General features: G+C 55.6%; 1 protein-coding gene across 1 annotated transcript in view; it reads right to left on the bottom strand.

Annotated features, from left to right (window-relative positions):
• The window catches only part of LOC122548250 (kinesin-like protein KIFC3), a 190,204-nt gene that overhangs the window by 154,976 nt on the left and 11,861 nt on the right, over window positions 1-23,367 (bottom strand). The window contains exons 2-7 of the mRNA XM_087987773.1: window positions 15,412-15,514; window positions 12,777-12,925; window positions 3,951-4,212; window positions 3,035-3,288; window positions 1,392-1,457; window positions 621-758 (exon numbers count right to left, since the gene is read on the bottom strand). Coding sequence (XP_087843899.1) covers window positions 621-758; window positions 1,392-1,457; window positions 3,035-3,288; window positions 3,951-4,212; window positions 12,777-12,925; window positions 15,412-15,514 — 972 coding nt within the window. The remainder of the gene's footprint in view (window positions 1-620; window positions 759-1,391; window positions 1,458-3,034; window positions 3,289-3,950; window positions 4,213-12,776; window positions 12,926-15,411; window positions 15,515-23,367) is intronic.

The raw sequence follows: 23,367 nt of genomic DNA, 5'->3' as shown, positions 1-23,367 counted from the left end.
GGGTGCGAGGGTGTGGTAGGGAGGGGGTGGAGGGTGCGGAGGGTGTGGTAGGGAGGGGGTGGAGGGTGCGGAGGGTGTGGTAGGGAGGGGGTGGAGGGTGCGGAGGGTGTGGTAGGGAGGGTGAGGTAGGGAGGTGAGGTAGGGAGGGTGTGGAGGGTGTGGTAGGGAGGGTGAGGTAGGGAGGGTGCGAGGGTGAGGTAGGGAGGGTGTGGTTGAGGGTGCGGAGGTGAGGTAGGGAGGGTGCGAGGGTGTGGTAGGGAGGGTGCGAGGGTGTGGTAGGGAGGGGTTGGAGGGTGTGGTAGGGAGGGGGTGGAGGGTGCGGAGGGTGTGGTAGGGAGGGGGTGGTGGGTGTGGTAGGGAGGGGGTGGAGGGTGTGGTAGGGAGGGGGTGGACGGTGTGGTAGGGAGGGGGTGGAGGGTGCGAGTGTGTGGTAGGGAGGGTGCGAGGGTGTGGTAGGGAGGGGGTGGAGGGTGCGAGGGTGTGGTAGGGAGGGGGTGGAGGGTGTGGTAGGGAGGGGGTGGAGGGTGCGAGGGTGTGGTAGGGAGGGGGTGGAGGGTGCGAGGGTGTGGTAGGGAGGGTCGTGTGCCCAGCCCCCCTGCCCCAGAGCCCATGAGCCTCACCCTGAGGAGTTGCTCTGAGGGGTGCCGGCCGATGGTGGATAGTTGTTGTAGGACGCCCTGAGTCACCCTCAGGTTCTCTTTCAGACTCTCGTTCTCCAGGGACAGATGCTGAATCCGTTTCTCCGAGTCGGTAACTCCCTGTAAGGGAAAGGGAACCCAATCACCCGGCGCTAGAGCAAGGCAGACTGTGATAATCACTGGCCCCACTCACTGCCAAACCCACACCCTCGGCCTGCTCCTCCCCTGAAAGGTTCAATCCCTGCCTCTCCCTCACGTTGTGACCCTCAGCCTCTCCCTCGCTCTCCCTCCCTCTGTCCTGCTGACACTCTCACGCTCTGTGTCTCTCCCTTCTTTTCCCTCTCCCTCTCTCGGATTCCCGACAGGCCCTTCGGCCCAACAAGTCCACACCGACCCCCCGAAGAGTAACCCACCCAGACCCATTTCCCGACATTAGTTCCCTCAGTAATGCATCTAACCTACACATCCCTGAACATGGGCAATCCACCCTGACCCACACGTCTTTGGGCTGTGGGAGGAAACCCACGCAGACTCGGGGGGGGGGGATTGTGCAAACTCCGCACAGACAGTCACCCCGAGGGGGGAACTGAACCCCGGTCCCTGGCGCTGTGAGGCGGCAGTGCTAACCACTGAGCCACCGTGCCGCCCCAATCTCTCTCCCCTCCCATTCTCATTCCCTCTCTCCCACTCCCCTCCTCTTGCTCTCTCTCTCTCTCTCTCTCGGAGGGGGGACAGTGTCCCCAGTGAACATACTGTTTCCGTTCTCAGTCGGATGAGCTCCTCCTCATGTTCCCGAACCTGTTCCCTCAGGCAGTGGATCTGGGGGAACACAGAGGTTATTGTCAGAGAGAGGCTGTTCCGGGTCTGAGTGAGGGGCATTACCTCGGGAATGTGAGGGAGGGCTCTGAGGGATAACCCAGGAATGTGAGGGAGGGGGTAAGCTCGGGACAGAGAGCAGATCCTCCCTCGCATCCCAAATTCGATGTCTGGGTTAGGCTGTGGGACAAACAGGGTTACAGGGATAGGATGGAGGAGTGGTTCTGGGCAGGATGCTCTTTGGAGGGTCAGTGTGGTCTCGATGGGCTGAATGGCCTGCTCCCGCACTTTAGGGATTCTAGGAAGTGGGAGGGGGTTCACAGGGAGTTTGACGGATCAGGCAGGAAGAGGGAACAGGCCACACATCAGCTCAGACACTGTCTTTATTGAAGGACAGAACATGCTGGACAGACCGAGTGGCCTCCACTTGCTCCTATATTCCTGACTCCGGCTGGAGCTGTCCGGGAGTCGGGACTGGGATATCGAGGAGAGCTGCTGTGTCCAGGAGGTTCACAAAGTCCGAATCTCAGTGAGGACGGAAAGATTTTGGAGAATTCGCCTTCTCATTTCAGGCACGATCACAGGCCCTTCAGCCCATCTACCGCCGACTGGCGCTTCTGCTCAGCTCACCTTCACTCCGGTACTGGACGGAGGAGCAGCAGCAGGCTTGAGGGGCAGAGTGGCCTCCCGCAGCCAACCCCCCTCTCCCGGGTGACGGTGACCATGGAACGATCACCAATGACCGTCCTTCAGGGATGGAAATCTGCTGATGTGACCTGGTCTGGCCTACAGGTGACTCCAGACCCACAGCAATGTGGGTGACTCTTAACTGCCCCTTGGGCAATTGGGGATGGACAGTCAGTACTGGCCAGCCCTTGTGGATGGGACAATGGCTGAGGGGTATATTCAGCAAGGGGACGGTTTCGGGGAAGCGAGAGCATGTCGTGACGTTGGGTGTTGTGTTGAAAGTGGACCCTGTCCTGGGAGACAGTTAGATAACGGGGATGTGAACTATTGGAGTTTATAATCGCACGTGTACTCACTCAGGCGAGGACAGTTAGTTTGAGATGAGAGCATGTAAATTTGCAACTGATTTATTATCTGTAAAAGTAGCATCAAACTATTGAAAACGGAAACGACTGGGGAGGTTGGAAGTCGCAAACAAAGAGCAGAGGTTGCTGGAGAAGCTCAGCAGGTCTGGCAGCATCTGTGGAGAGAAAGCAGGGTTAACGTTCCGGTGACCCTTCCTCAGAACTGAGGGCAAACTATTGTTTGTAGAAATGATGTGGAGGAGCCGGTGTTGGACTGGGGTGGGCAAAGTTAAAAGTCGCCCAACACCAGGTTAGAGTCCAACAGGTTTAATTGGAAGCCCTAGCTTTCGGAGGGACGCTCCTCACACAACAACCACCTCGTGTGCTTCCAAATAAACCTGTTGCACTATAACCTGGGGTTGGGTGATTTTTAACTGGGTGGAAATGGGGGGGTGGGCCCCACCATTGACAGGGAGGTAAAGGATTGGAGGGTTTATTAGGGGGAAGGGACGGTGGGCGTCATGCCCAGGGTGTTCGAGAGGAGCTCACCTGAGTCTCAAAGCTGGCGGAGAGCTGTCTCTTCTCATTCTCCCCCTGCTCCACCTCCATCTTGATGGATTCCACCTCGTTCAGCAGCTTGGACCGTTCGGTCTGGAGGCTCTGGATGGAGTCTACCAACCTCTGGACTCCAGCCGAGAGAGGGGGACTGCCGCACGCAGTGTGGCCATCGGGTGGAGGGCTGTCCGGACACAGAGGGTGCTGGGAGTATGGAGGCTCACCGGGGTCAGCAACGTCCTTACTGGCTGTGAACGTAAGGGTTTAGTGAGTATGGTGTGTACCTCCCTCAGCACTGACCCTCCGACAGTGTGACACTCCCTCAGCACTGACCCTCCGACAGTGCCCACTTCCTCAGCACTGACCCCCCGACAGTGCCCACTTCCTCAGCACTGACCCTCTGACAGTGCCCACTCCCTCAGCACTGACCCTCTGACAGTGCCCACTCCCTCAGCACTGACCCTCCGACAGTGCCCACTCCCTCAGCACTGACCCTCCGACAGCCCTGACCCTGTGATGATTTCATGATTGTGACGGTGATAATTGAGGGGTGTGTACTCTGAGCAGAGATGCTGCAGTCTGTCTTTGTACACACCTCTTTCACCTGCAAGGACAAAACCCACAGTTGATGGAGAAGCTCAGCAGGTCTGGCAGCATGCCCGGGGAGAGAAATCAGAGTTAACGTTTCTGATCGAGTGACCCTTCCTCAGAACTGACCGGCCAATGCCAGACCTGCGTCCTTGTGATTTCTCACACCAGCTGTCCATTTGGAGCGTTGGGATGTGTGGCATTGTTCGGTGCTGTCCCCCCCCCTGCCCCGCAGGGTGGTGGCTGGTGTGTGGGTACTGGGCAGTGCTGTGTCCGGTGGTCTCAGAGTGCTGACCCCAGGTCAGTCTCAGGGGGAGCTCACCTGCCTGTTGTAGTTTCTGCACCAGCCCTCGCTGTTCATCGATAATCTCCTGGAGGTTCTCGATCAGGCTCAGCTTATCCCTCAGCTCCTGCTTGCAGGTGCTCCGGAGCAGTTTGCGTTTCTTCCTGCTCCTGGCCTCTTCCCTGCGGAGCCGGCTCTTGTATTCGGAGGCTCTGTCCTGGAGACGCTGCATGTGGGAGTATTGTTCCAGGAAGGACAGGAGGTGGTTCATGACCGAGACCAGAGGGGAGGCGCCGGGAGCCTAGGGGTGGGAATGACAGCGAGAGGACCACCCAGGGTGGCCAGGAGGTAGCCCACGATGCCCGGCAGCCACCACCCAGGGGAGGGACGGGTGCCATCACCCGGTGTGGAGGGGGATATCCGAGATGGACGAGTGACCAGACATTGTCCCAATTCCAACCACAACAGGGACATCGCGGTGGGCCCCAGGGGAAGGGAGGAGGCGATGAGGGAGGGGGTTGAGAGTGGGGGGTGTATTGACAGAGGGAGGCAATGATGGAGGAACGAGGGGGAACCAGGGAACAGAGACAGAGACAGAGTTCGGGCGTCAGGCTGGTGTTCAGATCGACACATAATCAGAGCTCGAGAGACTATCAAACAGAATCATGTCCCAGGAATTCCAGAATATTCCGGGAGTAGAGCTCCATCCACACGGGGACAGGGAACTGCTGTATCCCTCCCCCGCCCTCAGGGGTACACACTCAGGAATGACACGTTTCTAACAATCACCACGGACACTTCCACAGAAACATGTCCCGGCTGCTGGCTCTCTCCCCTGAACCCTCTACTTCCTGTCCCCATCACCATGGCAACGCTGACACTCATCCAAGTCGACCTGCCAACCAATCAGTAACCTTTCCCCCTGCAACATCAATCAAGACCCGAAGGACGTAGGAACAGAATGAGGCCATTCGGTTCACCAGGTCTGCTCCACCATTTGGGAAAGTGGTTCCAGTTTAGGTCTGGTGGTATAGACTCGATGGGCCGAAGGGTGTCTTCTGCAGTGTACAAGGGGAAGTCTCCATAATCTCTCATTACAGAGAGGGGACTGATGATGGTTTAGGCTGAGGGTCACCGTGCCTCATGTGAGGGGAGAGTCCTTCCTGGTTACCTCAGCCTGTGTGGGGATTGAACCCACGCTGTTGATGTCACTCAGTATGGTAAACCAGCCGTCCAGCCAATAGTACTGGGCAACAAAACTAGATAGACAGGGCTATTCACAGATAAAGGGACAGTTGGGAAGTGGGAGGCCTTTAAGAATGAGATAACACAAGTCCAGAGTCAGGCCATTCCCGTTAGAGTGAGGGGCAGGGCTGGTAGGTGAGGGGCTGGTAGGTGCGGGGCTGGTAGGTGAGGGTCTGGTAGGTGAGGGGCTGGTAGGTGAGGGGCTGGTAGGTGAGGGGCTGGTAGGAGTGGGGCTGGTGGGTGAGGGGCTGGTAGGTGAGGGGCTGGTGGGTGAGGGGCTGGTAGGTGAGGGGCTGGTAGAGTGAGGGGCTGGTAGGTGAGGGGCTGGTAGGTGAGGGGCTGGTAGGTGAGGGGCTGGTAGAGTGAGGGGCTGGTAGGTGTGGGGTTGGTGGGTGAGGGGCTGGTAGGTGAGGGGCTGGTAGGTGAGGGGCTGGTAGGTGAGGGGCTGGTAGGTGTGGGGTTGGTGGGTGAGGGGCTGGTAGGTGAGGGGCTGGTAGGTGAGGGGCTGGTAGGTGCGGGGCTGGTAGAGTGAGGGGCTGGTAGGTGAGGGGCTGGTAGGTGAGGGGCTGGTAGGTGAGGGGCTGGTAGGTGTGGGGCTGGTAGGTGAGGGGCTGGTAGGTGAGGGGCTGGTAGGTGAGGGGCTGGTAGGTGAGGGGCTGGTAGGTGCGGGGCTGGTAGAGTGAGGGGCTGGTAGGTGAGGGGCTGGTAGGTGAGGGGCTGGTAGGTGAGGGGCTGGTAGGTGTGGGGCTGGTAGGTGAGGGGCTGGTAGGTGAGGGGCTGGTAGGTGAGGGGCTGGTAGGTGAGGGGCTGGTGGGTGAGGGGCTGGTAGGTGTGGGGCTGGTAGGTGAGGGGCTGGTAGGTGAGGGGCTGGTAGGTGAGGGGCTGGTAGGTGAGGGGCTGGTAGGAGTGGGGCTGGTGGGTGAGGGGCTGGTAGGTGAGGGGCTGGTGGGTGAGGGGCTGGTAGGTGTGGGGCTGGTAGGTGTGGGGCTGGTAGGTGAGGGGCTGGTAGGTGAGGGGTTGGTAGGTGAGGGGCTGGTAGGTGAGGGGCAGGTAGGTGGGGCTGGTAGGTGAGGGGCTGGTAGGTGTGGGGCTGGTAGGTGTGGGGCAGGTAGGTGAGGGGCAGGTAGAGTGAGGGGCTGGTGGGTGAGGGGCTGGTAGGTGAGGGGCTGGTAGGTGAGGGGCTGGTAGGTGTGGGGCTGGTAGGTGTGGGGCAGGTAGGTGAGGGGCAGGTAGAGTGAGGGGCTGGTGGGTGAGGGGCTGGTAGGTGAGGGGCAGGTAGAGTGAGGGGCTGGTAGGTGTGGGGCAGGTAGGTGTGGGGCAGGTAGAGTGAGGGGCTGGTGGGTGAGGGGCTGGTAGGTGAGGGGCAGGTAGAGTGAGGGGCTGGTAGGTGTGGGGCTGGTAGGTGTGGGGCTGGTAGGTGAGGGGCTGGTAGGTGAGGGGCTGGTAGGTGCGGGGCTGGTAGGTGTGGGGCAGGTAGGTGAGGGGCTGGTAGGTGCGGGGCTGGTAGGTGAGGGGCTGGTAGGTGTGGGGCAGGTAGGTGAGGGGCTGGTAGGTGCGGGGCTGGTAGGTGAGGGGCTGGTAGGTGTGGGGCTGGTAGGTGAGGGGCTGGTAGGTGAGGGGCTGGTAGGTGCGGGGCTGGTAGGTGTGGGGCAGGTAGGTGAGGGGCTGGTAGGTGCGGGGCTGGTAGGTGAGGGGCTGGTAGGTGAGGGGCTGGTAGGTGCGGGGCTGGTAGGTGTGGGGCAGGTAGGTGAGGGGCTGGTAGGTGCGGGGCTGGTAGGTGAGGGGCTGGTAGGTGTGGGGCTGGTAGGTGAGGGGCTGGTAGGTGAGGGGCTGGTAGGTGCGGGGCTGGTAGGTGAGGGGCTGGTAGTGAGGGGCTGGTAGGTGTGGGGCTGGTAGGTGTGGGGCTGGTAGGTGTGGGGCTGGTAGGTGTGGGGCTGGTAGGTGTGGGGCTGGTAGGTGAGGGGCTGGTAGGTGAGGGGCTGGTAGGTGTGGGGCTGGTAGGTGTGGGGCTGGTAGGTGTGGGGCTGGTAGGTGTGGGGCTGGTAGGTGTGGGGCTGGTAGGTGTGGGGCTGGTAGGTGTGGGGCTGGTAGGTGAGGGGCTGGTAGGTGAGGGGCAGGTAGGTGCGGGGCTGGTAGGTGAGGGGCTGGTAGTGAGGGGCTGGTAGTGAGGGGCTGGTAGGTGAGGGGCTGGTAGGTGTGGGGCTGGTAGGTGTGGGGCTGGTAGGTGAGGGGCTGGTAGGTGTGGGGCTGGTAGGTGTGGGGCTGGTAGGTGCGGGGCTGGTAGGTGAGGGGCTGGTAGGTGAGGGGCTGGTAGGTGTGGGGCTGGTAGGTGCGGGGCTGGTAGGTGAGGGGCTGGTAGGTGTGGGGCTGGTAGGTGCGGGGCTGGTAGGTGAGGGGCTGGTAGGTGTGGGGCTGGTAGGTGAGGGGCTGGTAGGTGAGGGGCTGGTAGGTGCGGGGCTGGTAGGTGAGGGGCTGGTAGTGAGGGGCTGGTAGGTGTGGGGCTGGTAGGTGTGGGGCTGGTAGGTGTGGGGCTGGTAGGTGAGGGGCTGGTAGGTGAGGGGTTGGTAGGTGAGGGGCTGGTAGGTGAGGGGCAGGTAGGTGGGGCTGGTAGGTGAGGGGCAGGTAGAGTGAGGGGCTGGTAGGTGAGGGGCTGGTAGGTGTGGGGCAGGTAGGTGAGGGGCTGGTAGGTGCGGGGCTGGTAGGTGAGGGGCTGGTAGTGAGGGGCTGGTAGTGAGGGGCTGGTAGTGAGGGGCTGGTAGGTGAGGGGCTGGTAGGTGAGGGGCTGGTAGGTGTGGGGCTGGTAGGTGCGGGGCTGGTAGGTGAGGGGCTGGTAGGTGTGGGGCTGGTAGGTGCGGGGCTGGTAGGTGAGGGGCTGGTAGGTGTGGGGCTGGTAGGTGAGGGGCTGGTAGGTGTGGGGCTGGTAGGTGAGGGGCTGGTAGGTGAGGGGCTGGTAGGTGAGGGGCTGGTAGTGAGGGGCTGGTAGGTGTGGGGCTGGTAGGTGAGGGGCAGGTAGAGTGAGGGGCTGGTGGGTGAGGGGCTGGTAGGTGAGGGGCTGGTAGGTGAGGGGCTGGTAGGTGCGGGGCTGGTAGGTGAGGGGCTGGTAGGTGAGGGGCTGGTAGGTGTGGGGCTGGTAGGTGTGGGGCTGGTAGGTGCGGGGCTGGTAGGTGAGGGGCTGGTAGGTGTGGGGCTGGTAGGTGTGGGGCTGGTAGGTGCGGGGCTGGTAGGTGAGGGGCTGGTAGGTGTGGGGCTGGTAGGTGCGGGGCTGGTAGGTGAGGGGCTGGTAGGTGTGGGGCTGGTAGGTGCGGGGCTGGTAGGTGAGGGGCTGGTAGGTGTGGGGCTGGTAGGTGTGGGGCTGGTAGGTGTGGGGCTGGTAGGTGTGGGGCTGGTAGGTGTGGGGCTGGTAGGTGAGGGGCTGGTAGGTGAGGGGTTGGTAGGTGAGGGGCTGGTAGGTGAGGGGCAGGTAGGTGGGGCTGGTAGGTGAGGGGCAGGTAGAGTGAGGGGCTGGTAGGTGAGGGGCTGGTAGGTGTGGGGCAGGTAGGTGAGGGGCTGGTAGGTGAGGGGTTGGTAGGTGAGGGGCTGGTAGGTGAGGGGCAGGTAGGTGGGGCTGGTAGGTGAGGGGCAGGTAGGTGGGGCTGGTAGGTGAGGGGCAGGTAGAGTGAGGGGCTGGTAGGTGAGGGGCTGGTAGGTGTGGGGCTGGTAGGTGAGGGGCTGGTAGGTGAGGGGTTGGTAGGTGAGGGGCTGGTAGGTGAGGGGCAGGTAGGTGGGGCTGGTAGGTGAGGGGCAGGTAGAGTGAGGGGCTGGTAGGTGAGGGGCTGGTAGGTGTGGGGCAGGTAGGTGAGGGGCTGGTAGGTGCGGGGCTGGTAGGTGAGGGGCTGGTAGTGAGGGGCTGGTAGTGAGGGGCTGGTAGTGAGGGGCTGGTAGGTGAGGGGCTGGTAGGTGAGGGGCTGGTAGGTGTGGGGCTGGTAGGTGCGGGGCTGGTAGGTGAGGGGCTGGTAGGTGTGGGGCTGGTAGGTGCGGGGCTGGTAGGTGAGGGGCTGGTAGGTGTGGGGCTGGTAGGTGAGGGGCTGGTAGGTGTGGGGCTGGTAGGTGAGGGGCTGGTAGGTGAGGGGCTGGTAGGTGAGGGGCTGGTAGTGAGGGGCTGGTAGGTGTGGGGCTGGTAGGTGAGGGGCAGGTAGAGTGAGGGGCTGGTGGGTGAGGGGCTGGTAGGTGAGGGGCTGGTAGGTGAGGGGCTGGTAGGTGCGGGGCTGGTAGGTGAGGGGCTGGTAGGTGAGGGGCTGGTAGGTGTGGGGCTGGTAGGTGTGGGGCTGGTAGGTGCGGGGCTGGTAGGTGAGGGGCTGGTAGGTGTGGGGCTGGTAGGTGTGGGGCTGGTAGGTGCGGGGCTGGTAGGTGAGGGGCTGGTAGGTGTGGGGCTGGTAGGTGCGGGGCTGGTAGGTGAGGGGCTGGTAGGTGTGGGGCTGGTAGGTGCGGGGCTGGTAGGTGAGGGGCTGGTAGGTGTGGGGCTGGTAGGTGTGGGGCTGGTAGGTGTGGGGCTGGTAGGTGTGGGGCTGGTAGGTGCGGGGCTGGTAGGTGAGGGGCTGGTAGGTGTGGGGCTGGTAGGTGTGGGGCTGGTAGGTGAGGGGCTGGTAGGTGAGGGGCTGGTAGAGTGAGGGGCTGGTAGGTGAGGGGCTGGTAGGTGTGGGGCTGGTAGGTGAGGGGCTGGTGGGTGAGGGGCTGGTAGGTGTGGGGCAGGTAGAGTGAGGGGCTGGTAGGTGTGGGGCTGGTGGGTGAGGGGCTGGTAGGTGAGGGGCTGGTAGGTGAGGGGCAGGGCTGGTGACTAGAGAAATTGAAGAAAAGTTCGTAGGGACCGCGGATGCTGTTAAATCGGAAACAAAAACAGAAGTTGCTGGAAAAGCTCAGCAGGTCTGGCAGCGTCTGGGGAGAGAAAGCAGAGTTAACGTTTCGAGTCTGGTGACCCTTCCTCAGAACACATTAACTCTGATTTCTCTCCCCAGACGCTGCCAGACCTGCTGAGCTTTTCCAGCAACTTCTGTTTTTGTTTGAGAAACTGAGGCTCTGGTCAAGAAAAAGGAGAAATCTATCAGAAATAGACATCTGGGATCGAGTGAATCTCTCAAGGGGCATAAAGGCAGTAGGAGTATACTTAAGAGGGAAATCAGGAGGGCAACAAGGGGACATGAGATAGCTTTGGCAAATAGAATTAAAGAGAATCCAAAGGGTTTTTACAAAAACATTAAGGACAAAAGGGTAACGAGGGAGAGAATAGGCCCCCTCAAAGATCAGCAAGGCAGCCTTTGTGTGGAGCCACAGAAAATGGGAGCGATACTAAATGAATATTTTGCATCAGTATTTACTGTGGAAAAGGATATGGAAGATATAGACTGTACGGAAATAGATGGTGACATCTTGCAAAATGTCCAGATTATAGAGGAGGAAGTGCTGGATGTCTTAAAACACATAAAGCTGGATTCATCTATTCTCGAACTCTGTGGGAAGCTAGAGAAGTGATTGCTGGGCCTCTTGAGATATTTGTATCACCGATAGTCACAGGAGAGGTGCCAGAAGACTGGAGGTTGGCAAACGTGGTGCCACTGTTTAAGAAGGGTGGTGAGGACAAGCCAGGGAATTATAGACCAGTGAGCCTGATGTCGATGGTGGGCAAGCTGTTGGAGGGAATCCTGAAGGACAGGATGTACATGTATTTGGAAAGGCAAAGACTGATTAGGGATAGTCAACATGGCTTTGTGCGTTGGAAATCATGTCTCACAAACTTGATTGAGATTGAAGAGGTGACAAAGAGGATTGATGAGGGGAGAGCGGTGGACATGATCTATATGGACTTCAATAAGGCGTTCAATAAGATTCCCCATGGGAGACTGATTAGCAAGGTTAGACCTCATGGAATACAGGGAGAACTAGCCATTTGGATACAGAACTGGCTCAAAGGTAGAAGACAGAGGGTGGTGGTGGAGGGTTTTTTTTCAGATTAGAGACCTGTGACCAGTGGAGTGCCACAAGGATCGGTGCTGGGCCCTCTACTTTTTGTCATTTACATAAATGATTTGGATGTGAACATAAGAGGTACAGTTAGTAAGTTTGCAGATGACACCAAAATTGGAGGTGTAGTGGACAACAAAGAGGGTTAACTCAGAGTATAACAGGATCTGGACCAGATGGGCCAATGGGCTGAGAAGTGGCAGATGGAGTTTAATTCAGATAAATGCAAGGTGCTGCATTTTGGGAAAGCAAATCTTAGCAGGACTTATACACTTAATGGTAAGGTCCTAGGGAGTGTTGCTGAACAAAGAGACCTTGGAGTGCAGGTTCATAGCTCCTTGAAAGTGGAGTCGCAGGTAGATAGGATAGTGAAGAAGGCATTTGGTATGCTTTCCTTTATTGGTCAGAGTATTGAGTACAGGAGTTGGGAGGTCATGTTGCAGCTGTACAGGACATTGGTTAGGCCACTGTTGGAATATTGCGTGCAATTCTGGTCTCCTTCCTATCGGAAGGATGTTGTGAAACTTGAAAGGGTTCAGAAAAGATTTACAAGGATGTTGCCAGGGTTGGAGGATCTGAGCTACAGAGAGAGGCTGAACAGGCTGGGGCTGTTTTCCCTGGAGCGTCGGAGGCTGAGGGGTGACCTTATAGAGGTTTACAAAATTATGAGGGGCATGGATAGGGTAAATAGACAAAGTCTTTTCCCTGGGGTGGGGAAGTCCAGAACTAGAGGGCATAGGTTTAGGGTGAGAGGGGAAAGATATAAAAGAGACCTAAGGTGCAACTTTTTCACACAGAGAGTGGTACGTGTATGGAATGAGCTGCCAGAGGAAGTGGTGGAGGCTGATACAATTGCAACATTTAAGAGGCATCTGGATGGGTGTATGAATAGGAAGGGTTTGGAGGAATATGGGCCGGGTGCTGGCAGGTGTGACTAGATTGGGTTGGGATATCTGGTCAGCATGGACGGGTTGGACCGAAGGGTCTGTTCTGTGTTCTACATCTCTATGACTCTATGTTTGAGTTAACCCTCTCCCTGTTCTGTACAGTATGAATTTTTGATTTAATGAGCTCATGTCTGACCTGATAATCCTCAACTCCACTTCCTTACCTTTCCCCCATGACCCCTCGATTCCCCTTCCTGACGAAAACTCTGTCTGACCCAGCCTCGACTGCCCGTTGTGGTAAAGAATTGCACAGACTCCCTGCTTTGTGAGAGAATACGGTCCTCCTTATCTCTGTCTGAAATGTTGTGGTGATGGTTTGAAATTTGGTATTCTTGCACTCGTCCTGATCAGTGGAAAACCAAATAATCCTTCGGAAACTTATCTCTTCAATCAGGATGGTCCAGGTCCCATATTATTTAAATCTATTGCTTATCTTAAAACTTCTCTGTGTTTTTAAAGAATTAATCTCCTGGGCAATGGTGTCACTGGCTAGGCCAGCATTTATTGCCCGCCCCTAATTGCCCCTCAGACAGGGGTTGCCTTGATCCCCCTCCCCTCAGCCGCCATTTATGTAGCTCCATGTTTGGTCACTCCAGGGCAGCTCAGAGTTAACCGTGCCAGCACCGGGCTAAGGTGTTGACCATGCTTTAGCCGCCATTCTGGCCCTTGGCTGAGCTACCTTCCCCTGGGGATGCTCCTTGTCCGTCTGTGAAAATGCTCCCCCGGCGACTTCCTGTTTGAACGTGAGGAACTCTGTGAGTGGAGACATGGTGTCAGTAAGCAGCCAGTCCTCATCGCTACCACTGGTCCCATCACTGTCAGATGGGCCTAAGAACAGAAACAAAGAAAGAGAGAACATTCATTCTACATTGTCTCTACGAATACCACCAGACGCCTGGAAGAAGAACGCCTCATCTTCCGCCTCGGAACACTTCAACCCCAGGGCATCAATGTGGACTTCAACAGTTTCCTCATTTCCCCTTCCCCCACCTCACCCGAGTTCCAAACTTCCAGCTCAGCACTGTCCCCATTACTTGTCCGGACTTGTTCTACCTGCCTATCTCCTTTTCCACCTATCCACTCCACCCTCTCCTCCCTGACCTATCACCTTCATCCCCTCCCCCACTCACCCATTGTACTCTATGCTACTTTCTCCCCACCCCCACCCTCCTCTAGCTTATCTCTCCATGCTTCAGGCTCTCTGCCTTTATTCCTGATGAAGGGCTTTTGCCCGAAACATTGACTTTACTGCTCCTCGGATACTGCCTGAACTGCTGTGCTCTTCCAGCCCCACTAATCCAGAATCTGGTTTCCAGCATCTGCAGTCATTGTTTTTACCTCTCCTAGTACTGTGTCAGGAACAGCAGCGTTATTCCTGTCTCCAATCATCTCTCCTTTCTGCATCTCTCTGCAATTTCTGAGCAAGTTTTGTTCCCCTTTATCTTTCCCTCTTGTTGCTCGTCTTCAGAATACACCCCCTGAAGGCATAGTTCCTTCATTGTTTCTTACTTTGAACTGAATAGATTCTGCCCTTGGTCCCCTCCTTCCCCCACCGTGGGACATCGTCTCTCTCTCTCTCTCTCTCTCTCTCTCTTTCGCACTTGTGATCACCTCTTTAATTAACAATGCCTCACCTCCCCTTTCCTTCTGTCTCTATTCTGCCTGTTTCCAGCAATATTGAACAGCCAGGCCTGTCCTTTATTGGAGTCAGGTTTCTGTTATTGGAATTGGACAGTGCCAGTTCGTCTGCAGCTCACCAATCAGAGTGGGTGCACTCACGTGCAGTCAAGAGTAGAGTGGTGCTGGAAAAGCACAGCAGGTCAGGCAGCATCCCAGGAGCAGGAAAATTGATGTTTCGATGCCTCATTCCTGATGAAGGGCTTTTGCCCGAGACATTGACCCTCCTGCTCCTCGGATACTGCCTGACCTGCTGTGCTTTTCCAGCACCACTCTAACCTTGACTCTGATCTCCAGCATCACTTTCACCTAGCACTCACCCACAGGCACACATTGGTCATTTCAGAGCCAATCACGTGTCTCTGGCTCCAGACCAGGTCAGGATGGCTGATGAGGGACACTAGTGATCCACATGGAGTTTTTCCAGCCATTTACAACAGTCACCATTAGTCTGGCTTTTAATTCCAGAGGATGGGACTTTGTCTCCACAAGGATTGTGTGGTGGTCACTCTTACCGATACTGTCATGGACAGATGCAGCCGCAGAAAGCTGATGGGTAAGGATGAGGTCAAGTTATGTTTTTCCCTCTTGTTGGTTCCCTCCCCACCTGCCGCACCCCCCAGTCTCGCAGCTATGTCCTTTAGGACCTGACCAGCTCCATCAGTAATACTGCTACTGAACCACTCTTGGTGGTGGGCACTGACCTCCCCCACCCAGAGTACACTCTGTGCCCCTACCATCCTCAATGCTTCCTGAAAGTGTTATTCAACATGGAGGATACTAATTCATCAGCCGTGGGGGGTCAGGACATGGTCATCAGCAGGAGGTTTCCTTGCCCAGGTTTAACCTGAAGACATGAGACTTCATGGCGGCCGGAGTCAATGTTGAGGATTCCCAGGGACCACTCCCTCCCGACTGTATCCCACTGTGCTGCCCCCTCTGCTGGGTCAGGACAGGACCTATCCAGGGATGGGGATGGTGGGGTCTGGGATATTGTCTGTGAGGTGTGTTTCCGTGAGTATGACTGTGTCAGGCTGTTGCTTGGTCAGTCTGTGTGACAGCTCTCCCAGTGTTGGCCCTAGCCCCCCGGGTGTTAGTGAGGGGGACTGTGCAGGGTGAGCTGATAGCCACCCAGTTTCCTCCCTTTGTTGAGATGTTGGCAGTCTGCTATCTCTGAGGGACTGTTTATGGTGGTCAATGTTTAGTTCCAAATCAGTAAAAACAGAAATTCTCCTACAGTGGGATTCAAACCCAGGAGCATTCCCAGTAATGTCTGGGATTATTAATCCAGTACACCATCACTCTGCCTGTTGTTTATTAACTCCTGGAGAATACTCCCCGGGTAAACACACATTTAATGTCCCCTCACTGTTTGCCCAGGAGGAAGTGAATCTCCCACTGGGATCCCAAGGAGATGGGGAGTTTCTCCGGGGAATGGGGAAGTTTCTCCGGTGGGGGTTGTGGCCAGACAGCCCAGACCTAAGAGCTGCCTGTCCTCTTCCTCACACACCACATGTCCCACCCACCCCAGTCCGTCACACCCCCCCCCCTCTCCGATCACTGGAGCAAATGTCGACCCCAGGGTAGTGTCAGTGGAAAACTGATGACCAGGACATTTTCCCCCCGGATTTACGTACTCTCATGGTCAACCAGCTGTGACCAAAACTCGTCCTTCAGCGAGAAACTGCTCTTGGGGCTTCTCAGCCTTGTCTCGGTCTCCATGGAAACAGGCCCCTGCTCCTGTCAGGAATAAGAGAGAAGTTTAATCCCATGAGTTAAAATGAGGAGGAACTGGATGGAATTAAATCCCCATTTAACACAGAGTGTAACAGCCAACGATGATGGGGTTATCAAACTGAAAATTCCCTCCACCCTGACTGATGGTGCTGGAAATGTTTGTAGGAAGTGTCGACGTCACCGTGTCTGTAAACAAGGTCCTACAAGTGAATGTTACCTTTAAACAGGATCCCAAGACTGACCTGCTCACTTAACCAGGATTCCCAGCCCGAGCCAGAGCGGGCGGTGCCCAGGAACAGGTCTCTCACGCTTGGCAGCGATGAGGGAGCACAGCTCCAGGAACAGACTGGACACAGGGAGAGGAGATGGTGGGGAGAGACCTGAACGGGGGGTTCAAAATCAGTGAGGGACAGAGAGAGAGAGGGAGAGACAGAGAGAGGGGGAGAGAGAGAGAGGGAGAGAGGGGGAGAGAGAGAGAGAGAGAGAGGGAGTGTGAGAGAGAGGGGGAGAGAGAGAGAGAGGGGGAGAGAGAGAGGGAGGGAGAGAGAGACAGACAGACAGAGGGAGAGACAGAGGGAGTGGGAGTGAGAGAGAGAGGGAGAGAGAGAGACAGAGGGAGTGAGAGAGAGGGAGGGAGAGAGAGAGGGAGAGACAGAAGGAGTGAGAGAGAGAGAGACAGAGAGAGGGAGAGAGACAGAGAGAGAGAGGGAGTGAGAGAGAGAGGAAGCAAGAGAGAGGGGGAGAGAGAGAGAGACAGAGAAGGAGCAAGAGAAACAGAGAGAGAGAAAGTTCCCACGAGGGGGAGGATGGAGAACGACAGACTGAGGGTGCTCAGTGAGAGGAAGCATCAGGGACACAAGGAGAGATGTTATCCTGTAGTGAGTGGCCATGGGTCACGGGCAATGGCACTTTCAGAGAGCTGGTGCAGACATGATGGGCCAAATGGCCTCTTCTGTTCTCTCACAGTCCCGTGATCTGTGACTTCCAACTGTGGAGAACTGCTCTCGAGGTGATGTCCTCCACATTGGGGAGACAGGACGCCAACTTGCAGAGAACATCTCTGGGACCCCCGCACCAACCAACCCCACTGTCCCGTGGCTGAATACTTCAACTCCCCCTCCCACTCCACCAGGGACTTGCAGGTCCTGGGCCTCCTCCATCGCTGCTCCCTCACCACCCGACGAAGAACGCCTCACCTTCCACCTTGCCACCCTCCAACCCCAGGGCATCAACGTGGATTTCCCCAGTTTCCTCATTTCCTCTTCCCCCACCTTATCCCAGATCCAACCCTCCAACTTGGCGCTGCCTTCTTGAACTGTCCTACCTGTCCATCTTCCCTCCCACCTACCTGCTCCACACACCCCACCAACTTATCACAATTACCCCACACCTGCATCTACCTATCGCCTTTCCAGCCCCAGCCCTATCCTCCTATTTATCTCTCAGACCCCTTCCACCGCCCCCCCCCCCCCTCCCCCCCCCACCCCAACATTCCTGATGAAGAGCTTTTGCCCGAAATGTTGACTCTCGTGCTCCTCGGATGCTGCCTGACCTGCTGTGCTTTTCCAGCCCCACCCTTTTCAATTCAGAGGAGAACATTCGGCCCAGACTAGCCCATTCCACTGTTTGATCTGATTGGGACTGATTACTTTTGTGCATGAAAGTGTTCACCAAAACCAGCAGATTAGCATTTCCTGTCAGGAAGTGGGGACCAAGGGCTGTGTGGGGGTCTTTGAGAGTTCCCACTGTCCCAGCGCTGAGTCACGTTACCAAGGATAATGTCAACTTCTCAAGTCTATCCTAAGATCTCACAAGAGGCCATCTTGTGGCTCAGACGTAACTAGCTCTGAAATGCTGTATCATGCAACTTTACGGTAATAGGGTCCAAGGCCATAATAGGGTCAGGAGACAGGACCTGACGTAGGCCGTTCAGCCCATCGAGTCTGCTCTACCATCTGATCTGACCATCCTCACCTCCCATTTCCTGCCTTTTTCCCCGTACACCACCTGATTTCCTTCCTGATTTAAAATCTCGCTCTGTCTAGGAGTACACTCGACCACCCAGCCTCACCAGCCCGCTGTGGTAAAGAATTCCACAGATTCACTACCCCCCCGCGAGAAAAGAAATGCCTGCCCGTCTCTGTCTGAAATGGGTGACCCCCTTACACTGAGGTGATGCCCCCTCGGGGGAACGGCCTCTCCACATCTCCCGCTGGCAAGTCCCCGAAGTTTCAATAAGGTCACCTCTCAATCTTCTAAACTCCAACAAGTTACAGGCCCAACCTACTCCACCTCTCCTCATCAGGCAGTCCCTCCATAACCAGGGTCAGCCGAGTGAACCTTCTCTGGACTTCACTTGGAATATTGTGTCCCGTTCTGGTCGCCCTACTATAGGAAAGATACAGAGTCCTTGGAGAGGGTGCAAGGAAGGTTTACCAGGATGCTGCCTGGACTGGAGGGCTTGCCTTGTGAAGAAAGGTTGAATAAGCTCGGACTTTTCTCTCTGAAGAGAAGGAGGAAGAGAGGAGACCTGATCGAGGTGTACAAGGTAATGAGAGGCATGGATAGAGTCAATAGCCAGAGACTTTTCCCTAGGGCAGGATTGACAGGTACAAGGGGTCATAGTTTGAAGATATTAGGAGGAAGGTATAAAGGAGATGACAGAGGTAGGTTCTTTACGCAGAGAGTTGTGAGTGCATGGAATGCGTTGCCAGCGGTGATGGTGGAAGCAGAGTCATTGGGGACATTTAAGTGACTGCTGGTCATGCACATGGAGAGCAGTGAGTTGAGGGGTGCGTAGGTTAGGTTATTTTATTCTAGATTAGGATTAAACCTCGGCACAACATCGTGGGCCGAAGGGCCTGTTCTGTGCTTGTACGTTTCTATGTTCTCTGGATTGCCCCCAATGTCAGGCTACCTTTCCTGAGAAAAAGAGGTCCCAGACTGTCCACAGTATTCCAACTGTGCTCTGACCAATGTGTTAGACATAGAGACATCTACAGCCTTGGATGAGGCCCTTCAGCCCATTGAGCCTGTGAATCCCAGTTTCCAGCCTTGTACAGTTCGAACATGGGTTCCCTAATTCCATCCCCTTGGAAATAAAGAGCAATATCTATGTTCAGCTCCGATTCACCAGGGAGTGAACTTAGCCCCCGCCTCAGACGTTGTAAAGGCACCTCTCACTGTCTGGGATGTCAGTAACATAGAGAAACACCAACCAGGAGCACTGAAGACGCTCTGCCCAATCCCTCCCCCCAGAGACCAGACTGACCCAGGGGTAGATACCACCCCCAGCCCAACCATCTATACCAATTAGCACCTTAACCCCGCACACCTGGCCTTGCTCCAGATCTCCATCAGCCACCCCCCCCCCCCCCCCCAACTCAAGATATCCCCCAGGCTGCCACTGCCTAGAGGCGGAAGGTTCCAGAGGGAATGCAGACTGTCCAGCCTGACCTCGTCAGGACCCTTTCGACCCCAGGGGGTTGTTCTGGTGGGTCTGCGCCACACTCCCTGGCAAGGCCACTGTCTCTGCCCAGAGGAACGTGGGCCCAGTACCGAAACCCATCGACCCCCGACACAGCCTGACCGGAACATTCTATAACTGACGCCACACTTCCTCTCCTTCATTTTCCAGCCTCTGACATGATGGCTGCCATTCCTCTGTGTTTCTTAAAATAATGTTTTGTACATTTTAGTAACCTCTAAAGTAATTCCTAGAGTTAGAAGATGGATTTCTCTGCTCCTCCAGCTCACAATCCTCCTCCATTTCTGAAATATTGTGACTAATCTTTAGTCGGACCGAAGGGGATGATCTTAATCTGAGACAGTGAAGGATTGTCTTCTAGCTGGTCACTGAGAGGGATCAGGCCTGATTGAACCAGACAGGCAAAAACAATGACTGCAGATGCTGGAAACCAGATTCTGGATCAGTGGTGCTGGAAGAGCACAGCAGTTCAGGAAAACTTCTTCAAGGCAGGCATCCTTGCAAGAGGATTCGCAGTAGGGTTAAAATCAACGAGGTAAAAACAATGACTGCAGATGCTGGAAACCAGATTCGGCTCCCTAAAGGAGCCTTCCACATCCATCAAAGTTTTACCAGCACATCCACTAATATCATCTATTGTATCCATTGCTCCCGATGCGTTGGGGAGACTGGGCGCCTCTACATTGGGGAGACTGGGCGCCTCCTAGCAGAGCGCTTTAGGGAACATCTCCGGGACACCCGCACCAATCAACCACACCGCCCTGTGGCCCAACATTTCAACTCCCCCTCCCACTCTGCCGAGGACATGGAGGTCCTGGGCCTCCTTCACCGCCGCTCCCTCACCACCAGACGCCTGGAGGAAGAACGCCTCATCTTCCGCCTCGGAACACTTCAACCCCAGGGCATCAATGTGGACTTCAACAGCTTCCTCATTTCCCCTTCCCCCACCTCACCCTGGTTTCTAACCTCCAGCAACACGATCCCCTTGACTTGTCCGGACTTGTCCTACCTGCCTATCTCCTTTTCCACCTATCCACTCCACCCTCTCCTCCCTGACCTATCATCTTCATCCCCTCCCCCACTGACCTATTGTACTCTGTGCTACTCTATCCCCACCCCCACCCTCCTCTAGCTTATCTCTCCACACTTCAGGCTCTCTGCCTTTATTCCTGATGAAGGGCTTTTGCCCGAAACGCCGATTTTGAAGCTCCTTGGATGCTGCCTGAACTGCTGTGCTCTTCCAGCACCACTGATCCTGAACCAGACAGGCCACAGTTCAAAGGTTAGCCTCCCCTCAGACGCTGCAGCTTCGATTTGGGTCAGAGCTGCTGGTTACTCAGGCAACAGCCACCCCCTGGGGCGTCTGGCCCGAGAACAGGCAGTTAACGTCAGGTGGAAACGTAGAGGATGATGGAGATCTAAAATTCAGACTGAGCGGATGGCTGAGGATTGTGAAGATGAACACGCAGAGAGAGCTTTCGCAGGGCCTGATTAATGACTTCTCCTCAGGGCCTTATCGCCAGGGGTCTGTCACCATGGACACGGCTTCAGGGCTGGGAGTCAGGGGTGGTGCTGTTACCATGGGCCCGATTACCACAGGCCCTGTTCCAGGGGACCTGTTACCTTAGAGTCAGTCACCAGAACTCTGTCACCATGGGACCTGTTACCATGGACCCTGTCCCCATGAGACTGGTTGCCATGGGCCCAGTTCCCAGGGGTCAGGGAAGGGCGTGCCTGTTGCATTGGACCCTGTACCCCAGGGGTTGGGGGAGGATGTTTCTATTGCCATAGGCCCCGTTGCCAGGTACTGTTCCTCTCCTCACAGGGTCAGTTGCCTGTGACCTGTTCTGAGGCACTGTGGGCTGTCCCTAGGCTGGTAGTGGGTTGGGGGTTAGGCAGCAATGGCTGGCTTGGGGTGTGGGAACGATGTTTTTCAGGTAGTTTCCAACCATCACACCTCCCCCTACCATGGCCCACCACACCTCAACCCTTACTGGGCACCTGAGCCGCCCAACCCCATCTTCCTGGGCCAATCAGAGCTGAGATAAATCTCTAGGTGAGTTGATTGGATGTCAATCCAATAGCCATTTCCTCCCCTTCCAATAATGTTCTAGAACAAAGGGCACAGAAGAGTTTTAGCGACTAATGTGCTGGAATAGGGGAGACCGGGGCTGCATTTCTTTGATCCCTCTGTATTGTTCTCTCTCTCAGTTTGGAGCCCTGGAGCTTGATTAGTCAGATACGGCTCAGACCTGAACTCTCTCACTCACACCTTCCTCATTCCTGAAGAAGGGCTTATGCCCGAAACGTCGATTCTCCTGCTCCCTGGATGCTGCCCGACCTGCTGCGCTTTTCCAGCAACACATTTTCAGCTCTGATCTCCAGCATCTGCAGCCCTCACTTTCTCTCTACCCCTTCAGCCCATTTTCACGTACCTTTGCAGCTGGTGTTTGACAGCGATATATTTCCAAGTCAGGATGGTGAGGGGAGGTGGCATCCCCATGTATCTGCTGCCCTTGTCCTTTGAGGTGGAAGTGGTTGTGGATTTGGCGAATTCTTTTCATTCATTCAGGGGATGTGGGTGTCACTGTCTACAGTAACATCTATTGCCCCTCCCTAGTTACCCAGAGGGCAGTTAAGAGTCACCCACATTGCTGTGGGTCTGGAGTTACGTGTAACCCAGACCAGGTAAGGTTGGCAGTTTCTTTCCTTGAAGCACACTAGTGAATCAGGTGGGGTTTTCTGACAATTAACAATGGATACATGGTCATCATTAGATTCTTAATTCCAGATTTTTACTGAATTAAAATTCCACCATCTGCCTGGCTGGGTTTTAACCTGAGTCCCCAGAACATTACCAGGATCTCTGGATCAACGGTCCAGCAATAATACCTCTTGGCCATCACCTCTCCAATTTGTAGTGTATCTTGTAGACAGCACACACTGCTGCTACAGAGCGTCAGTGGTGGACGGAGTGGATGTGGTGCCAACTGAGCGGGGGCTGCTTTGTCCTGGATGGTACTCAGCTTCCTGAGTGTTGTTGGAGCTGCCCCCATCCAGGGCAAGTAGGGAGTATTCCATCACCCTCCTGACTTGCGCCTTGTAGGTGGAGGACAGGCTTTGGATTCCCAGCCTCTGACCTGCCCTTGTAGTCAGTGTGTTTATGTAGTGAACCCAGTTGGGTTTCTGGTCAATGGTAAACCCCAGGATGTTGACTGTGGGGGACTCAGTGATGGTAACACCATTGAATGACCAGGGGCAGTGATTAGATTGTCTCTTAGTGGTGACGATCATTCCCTGGAATTTGTATATAGTAAACAGGATCCGAGGCATCGCTTCATATTCCTGGATGACCTCTGCTCGCCCACTGAACAAATCTCTTCAGTGTTGGGGTCAGGGCTTTTAATGTAGGAGCGTCATTCACTATCACTGGGTCACAATCCTGGGAGTCCCTCCCTCACCCCCACCTTCTCAAGGGGCAACTAGGGATGGGCAATAAATGCTGGACCCAGACAACTATGCCCACACCTTGTGAAAGAATTTCAGGAGTAACATTTCATTTGGGCATAACAGAAGGAAACTGGAAATAGCTTGTCTCAGTGAATGGGGCAGGCCTGTTGGAGGGAGATTGGAGACGCTGGGTTGTTCTCCTTAAAGCTCCTCAAAGTTCGTTATATTGTTCAAGGGCTCAGTGATTGTGGGCTAATGGGACATCGGGATATCACCATACAAATAGCCACCCTCCTCTGAATTGCCTCCAATGTAACTACACCCCTCCTTATGTAAAGGGACCAAACTCTCCACAATGCTCCAGGTGCAGTCTCACTAATACCTTGTACAATTGAAGCAACACTCCCCTACTTCCACACTCCATTCCTTTAACAATAAATGGCAACATTCCATTGGCCTTCCTTATTACCTGCTGTAGTTCCTAGTTTGCTGTGATCCATGCACAAGGACACCCAGACCCCTCTGCGCTGAAGCTCTCTGATGTTTCTCTCCACTGTGACCTTTCCATTCCTCTGAATGAAATGTTGGCCCATTCTCCAGACCAGTCCATATCCATTTGTCTATTTCCCATTGCTTCATTGAAACTTATTTCCTGCCTATTTTTGTGTCATCTGCAAATCTGGCCACAGTACGTTCTGGATGTAGGTTTGCTCGCTGAGCTGGAAGGTTCATTTCCAGGCGTTCCGTCACCCTCCTAAGTAACATCTTCAGTGGGCCTCCGGGCGAAGCCCTGCTGATGATTCCTGCTTTCTATTTATATGTTTGGGCTTCTTTGGGTTGGTGATGTCATTTCCTGTGGTGATGTCATTTCCTGTTCTTTTTCTCAGGGGGTGGTAGATGGGGTCTAACTCGATGTGTT

Source organism: Chiloscyllium plagiosum, unplaced genomic scaffold (assembly GCF_037043375.1).
Source record: "Chiloscyllium plagiosum isolate Xiang-an unplaced genomic scaffold, Cpla_swu_hap1 HiC_scaffold_5, whole genome shotgun sequence".
In the NCBI taxonomy this organism is placed as follows: domain Eukaryota; kingdom Metazoa; phylum Chordata; class Chondrichthyes; order Orectolobiformes; family Hemiscylliidae; genus Chiloscyllium; species Chiloscyllium plagiosum.
The sequence above is the reverse complement of the archived record's forward strand: the minus strand, read 5'-3'. Positions and strand labels throughout refer to the sequence as shown.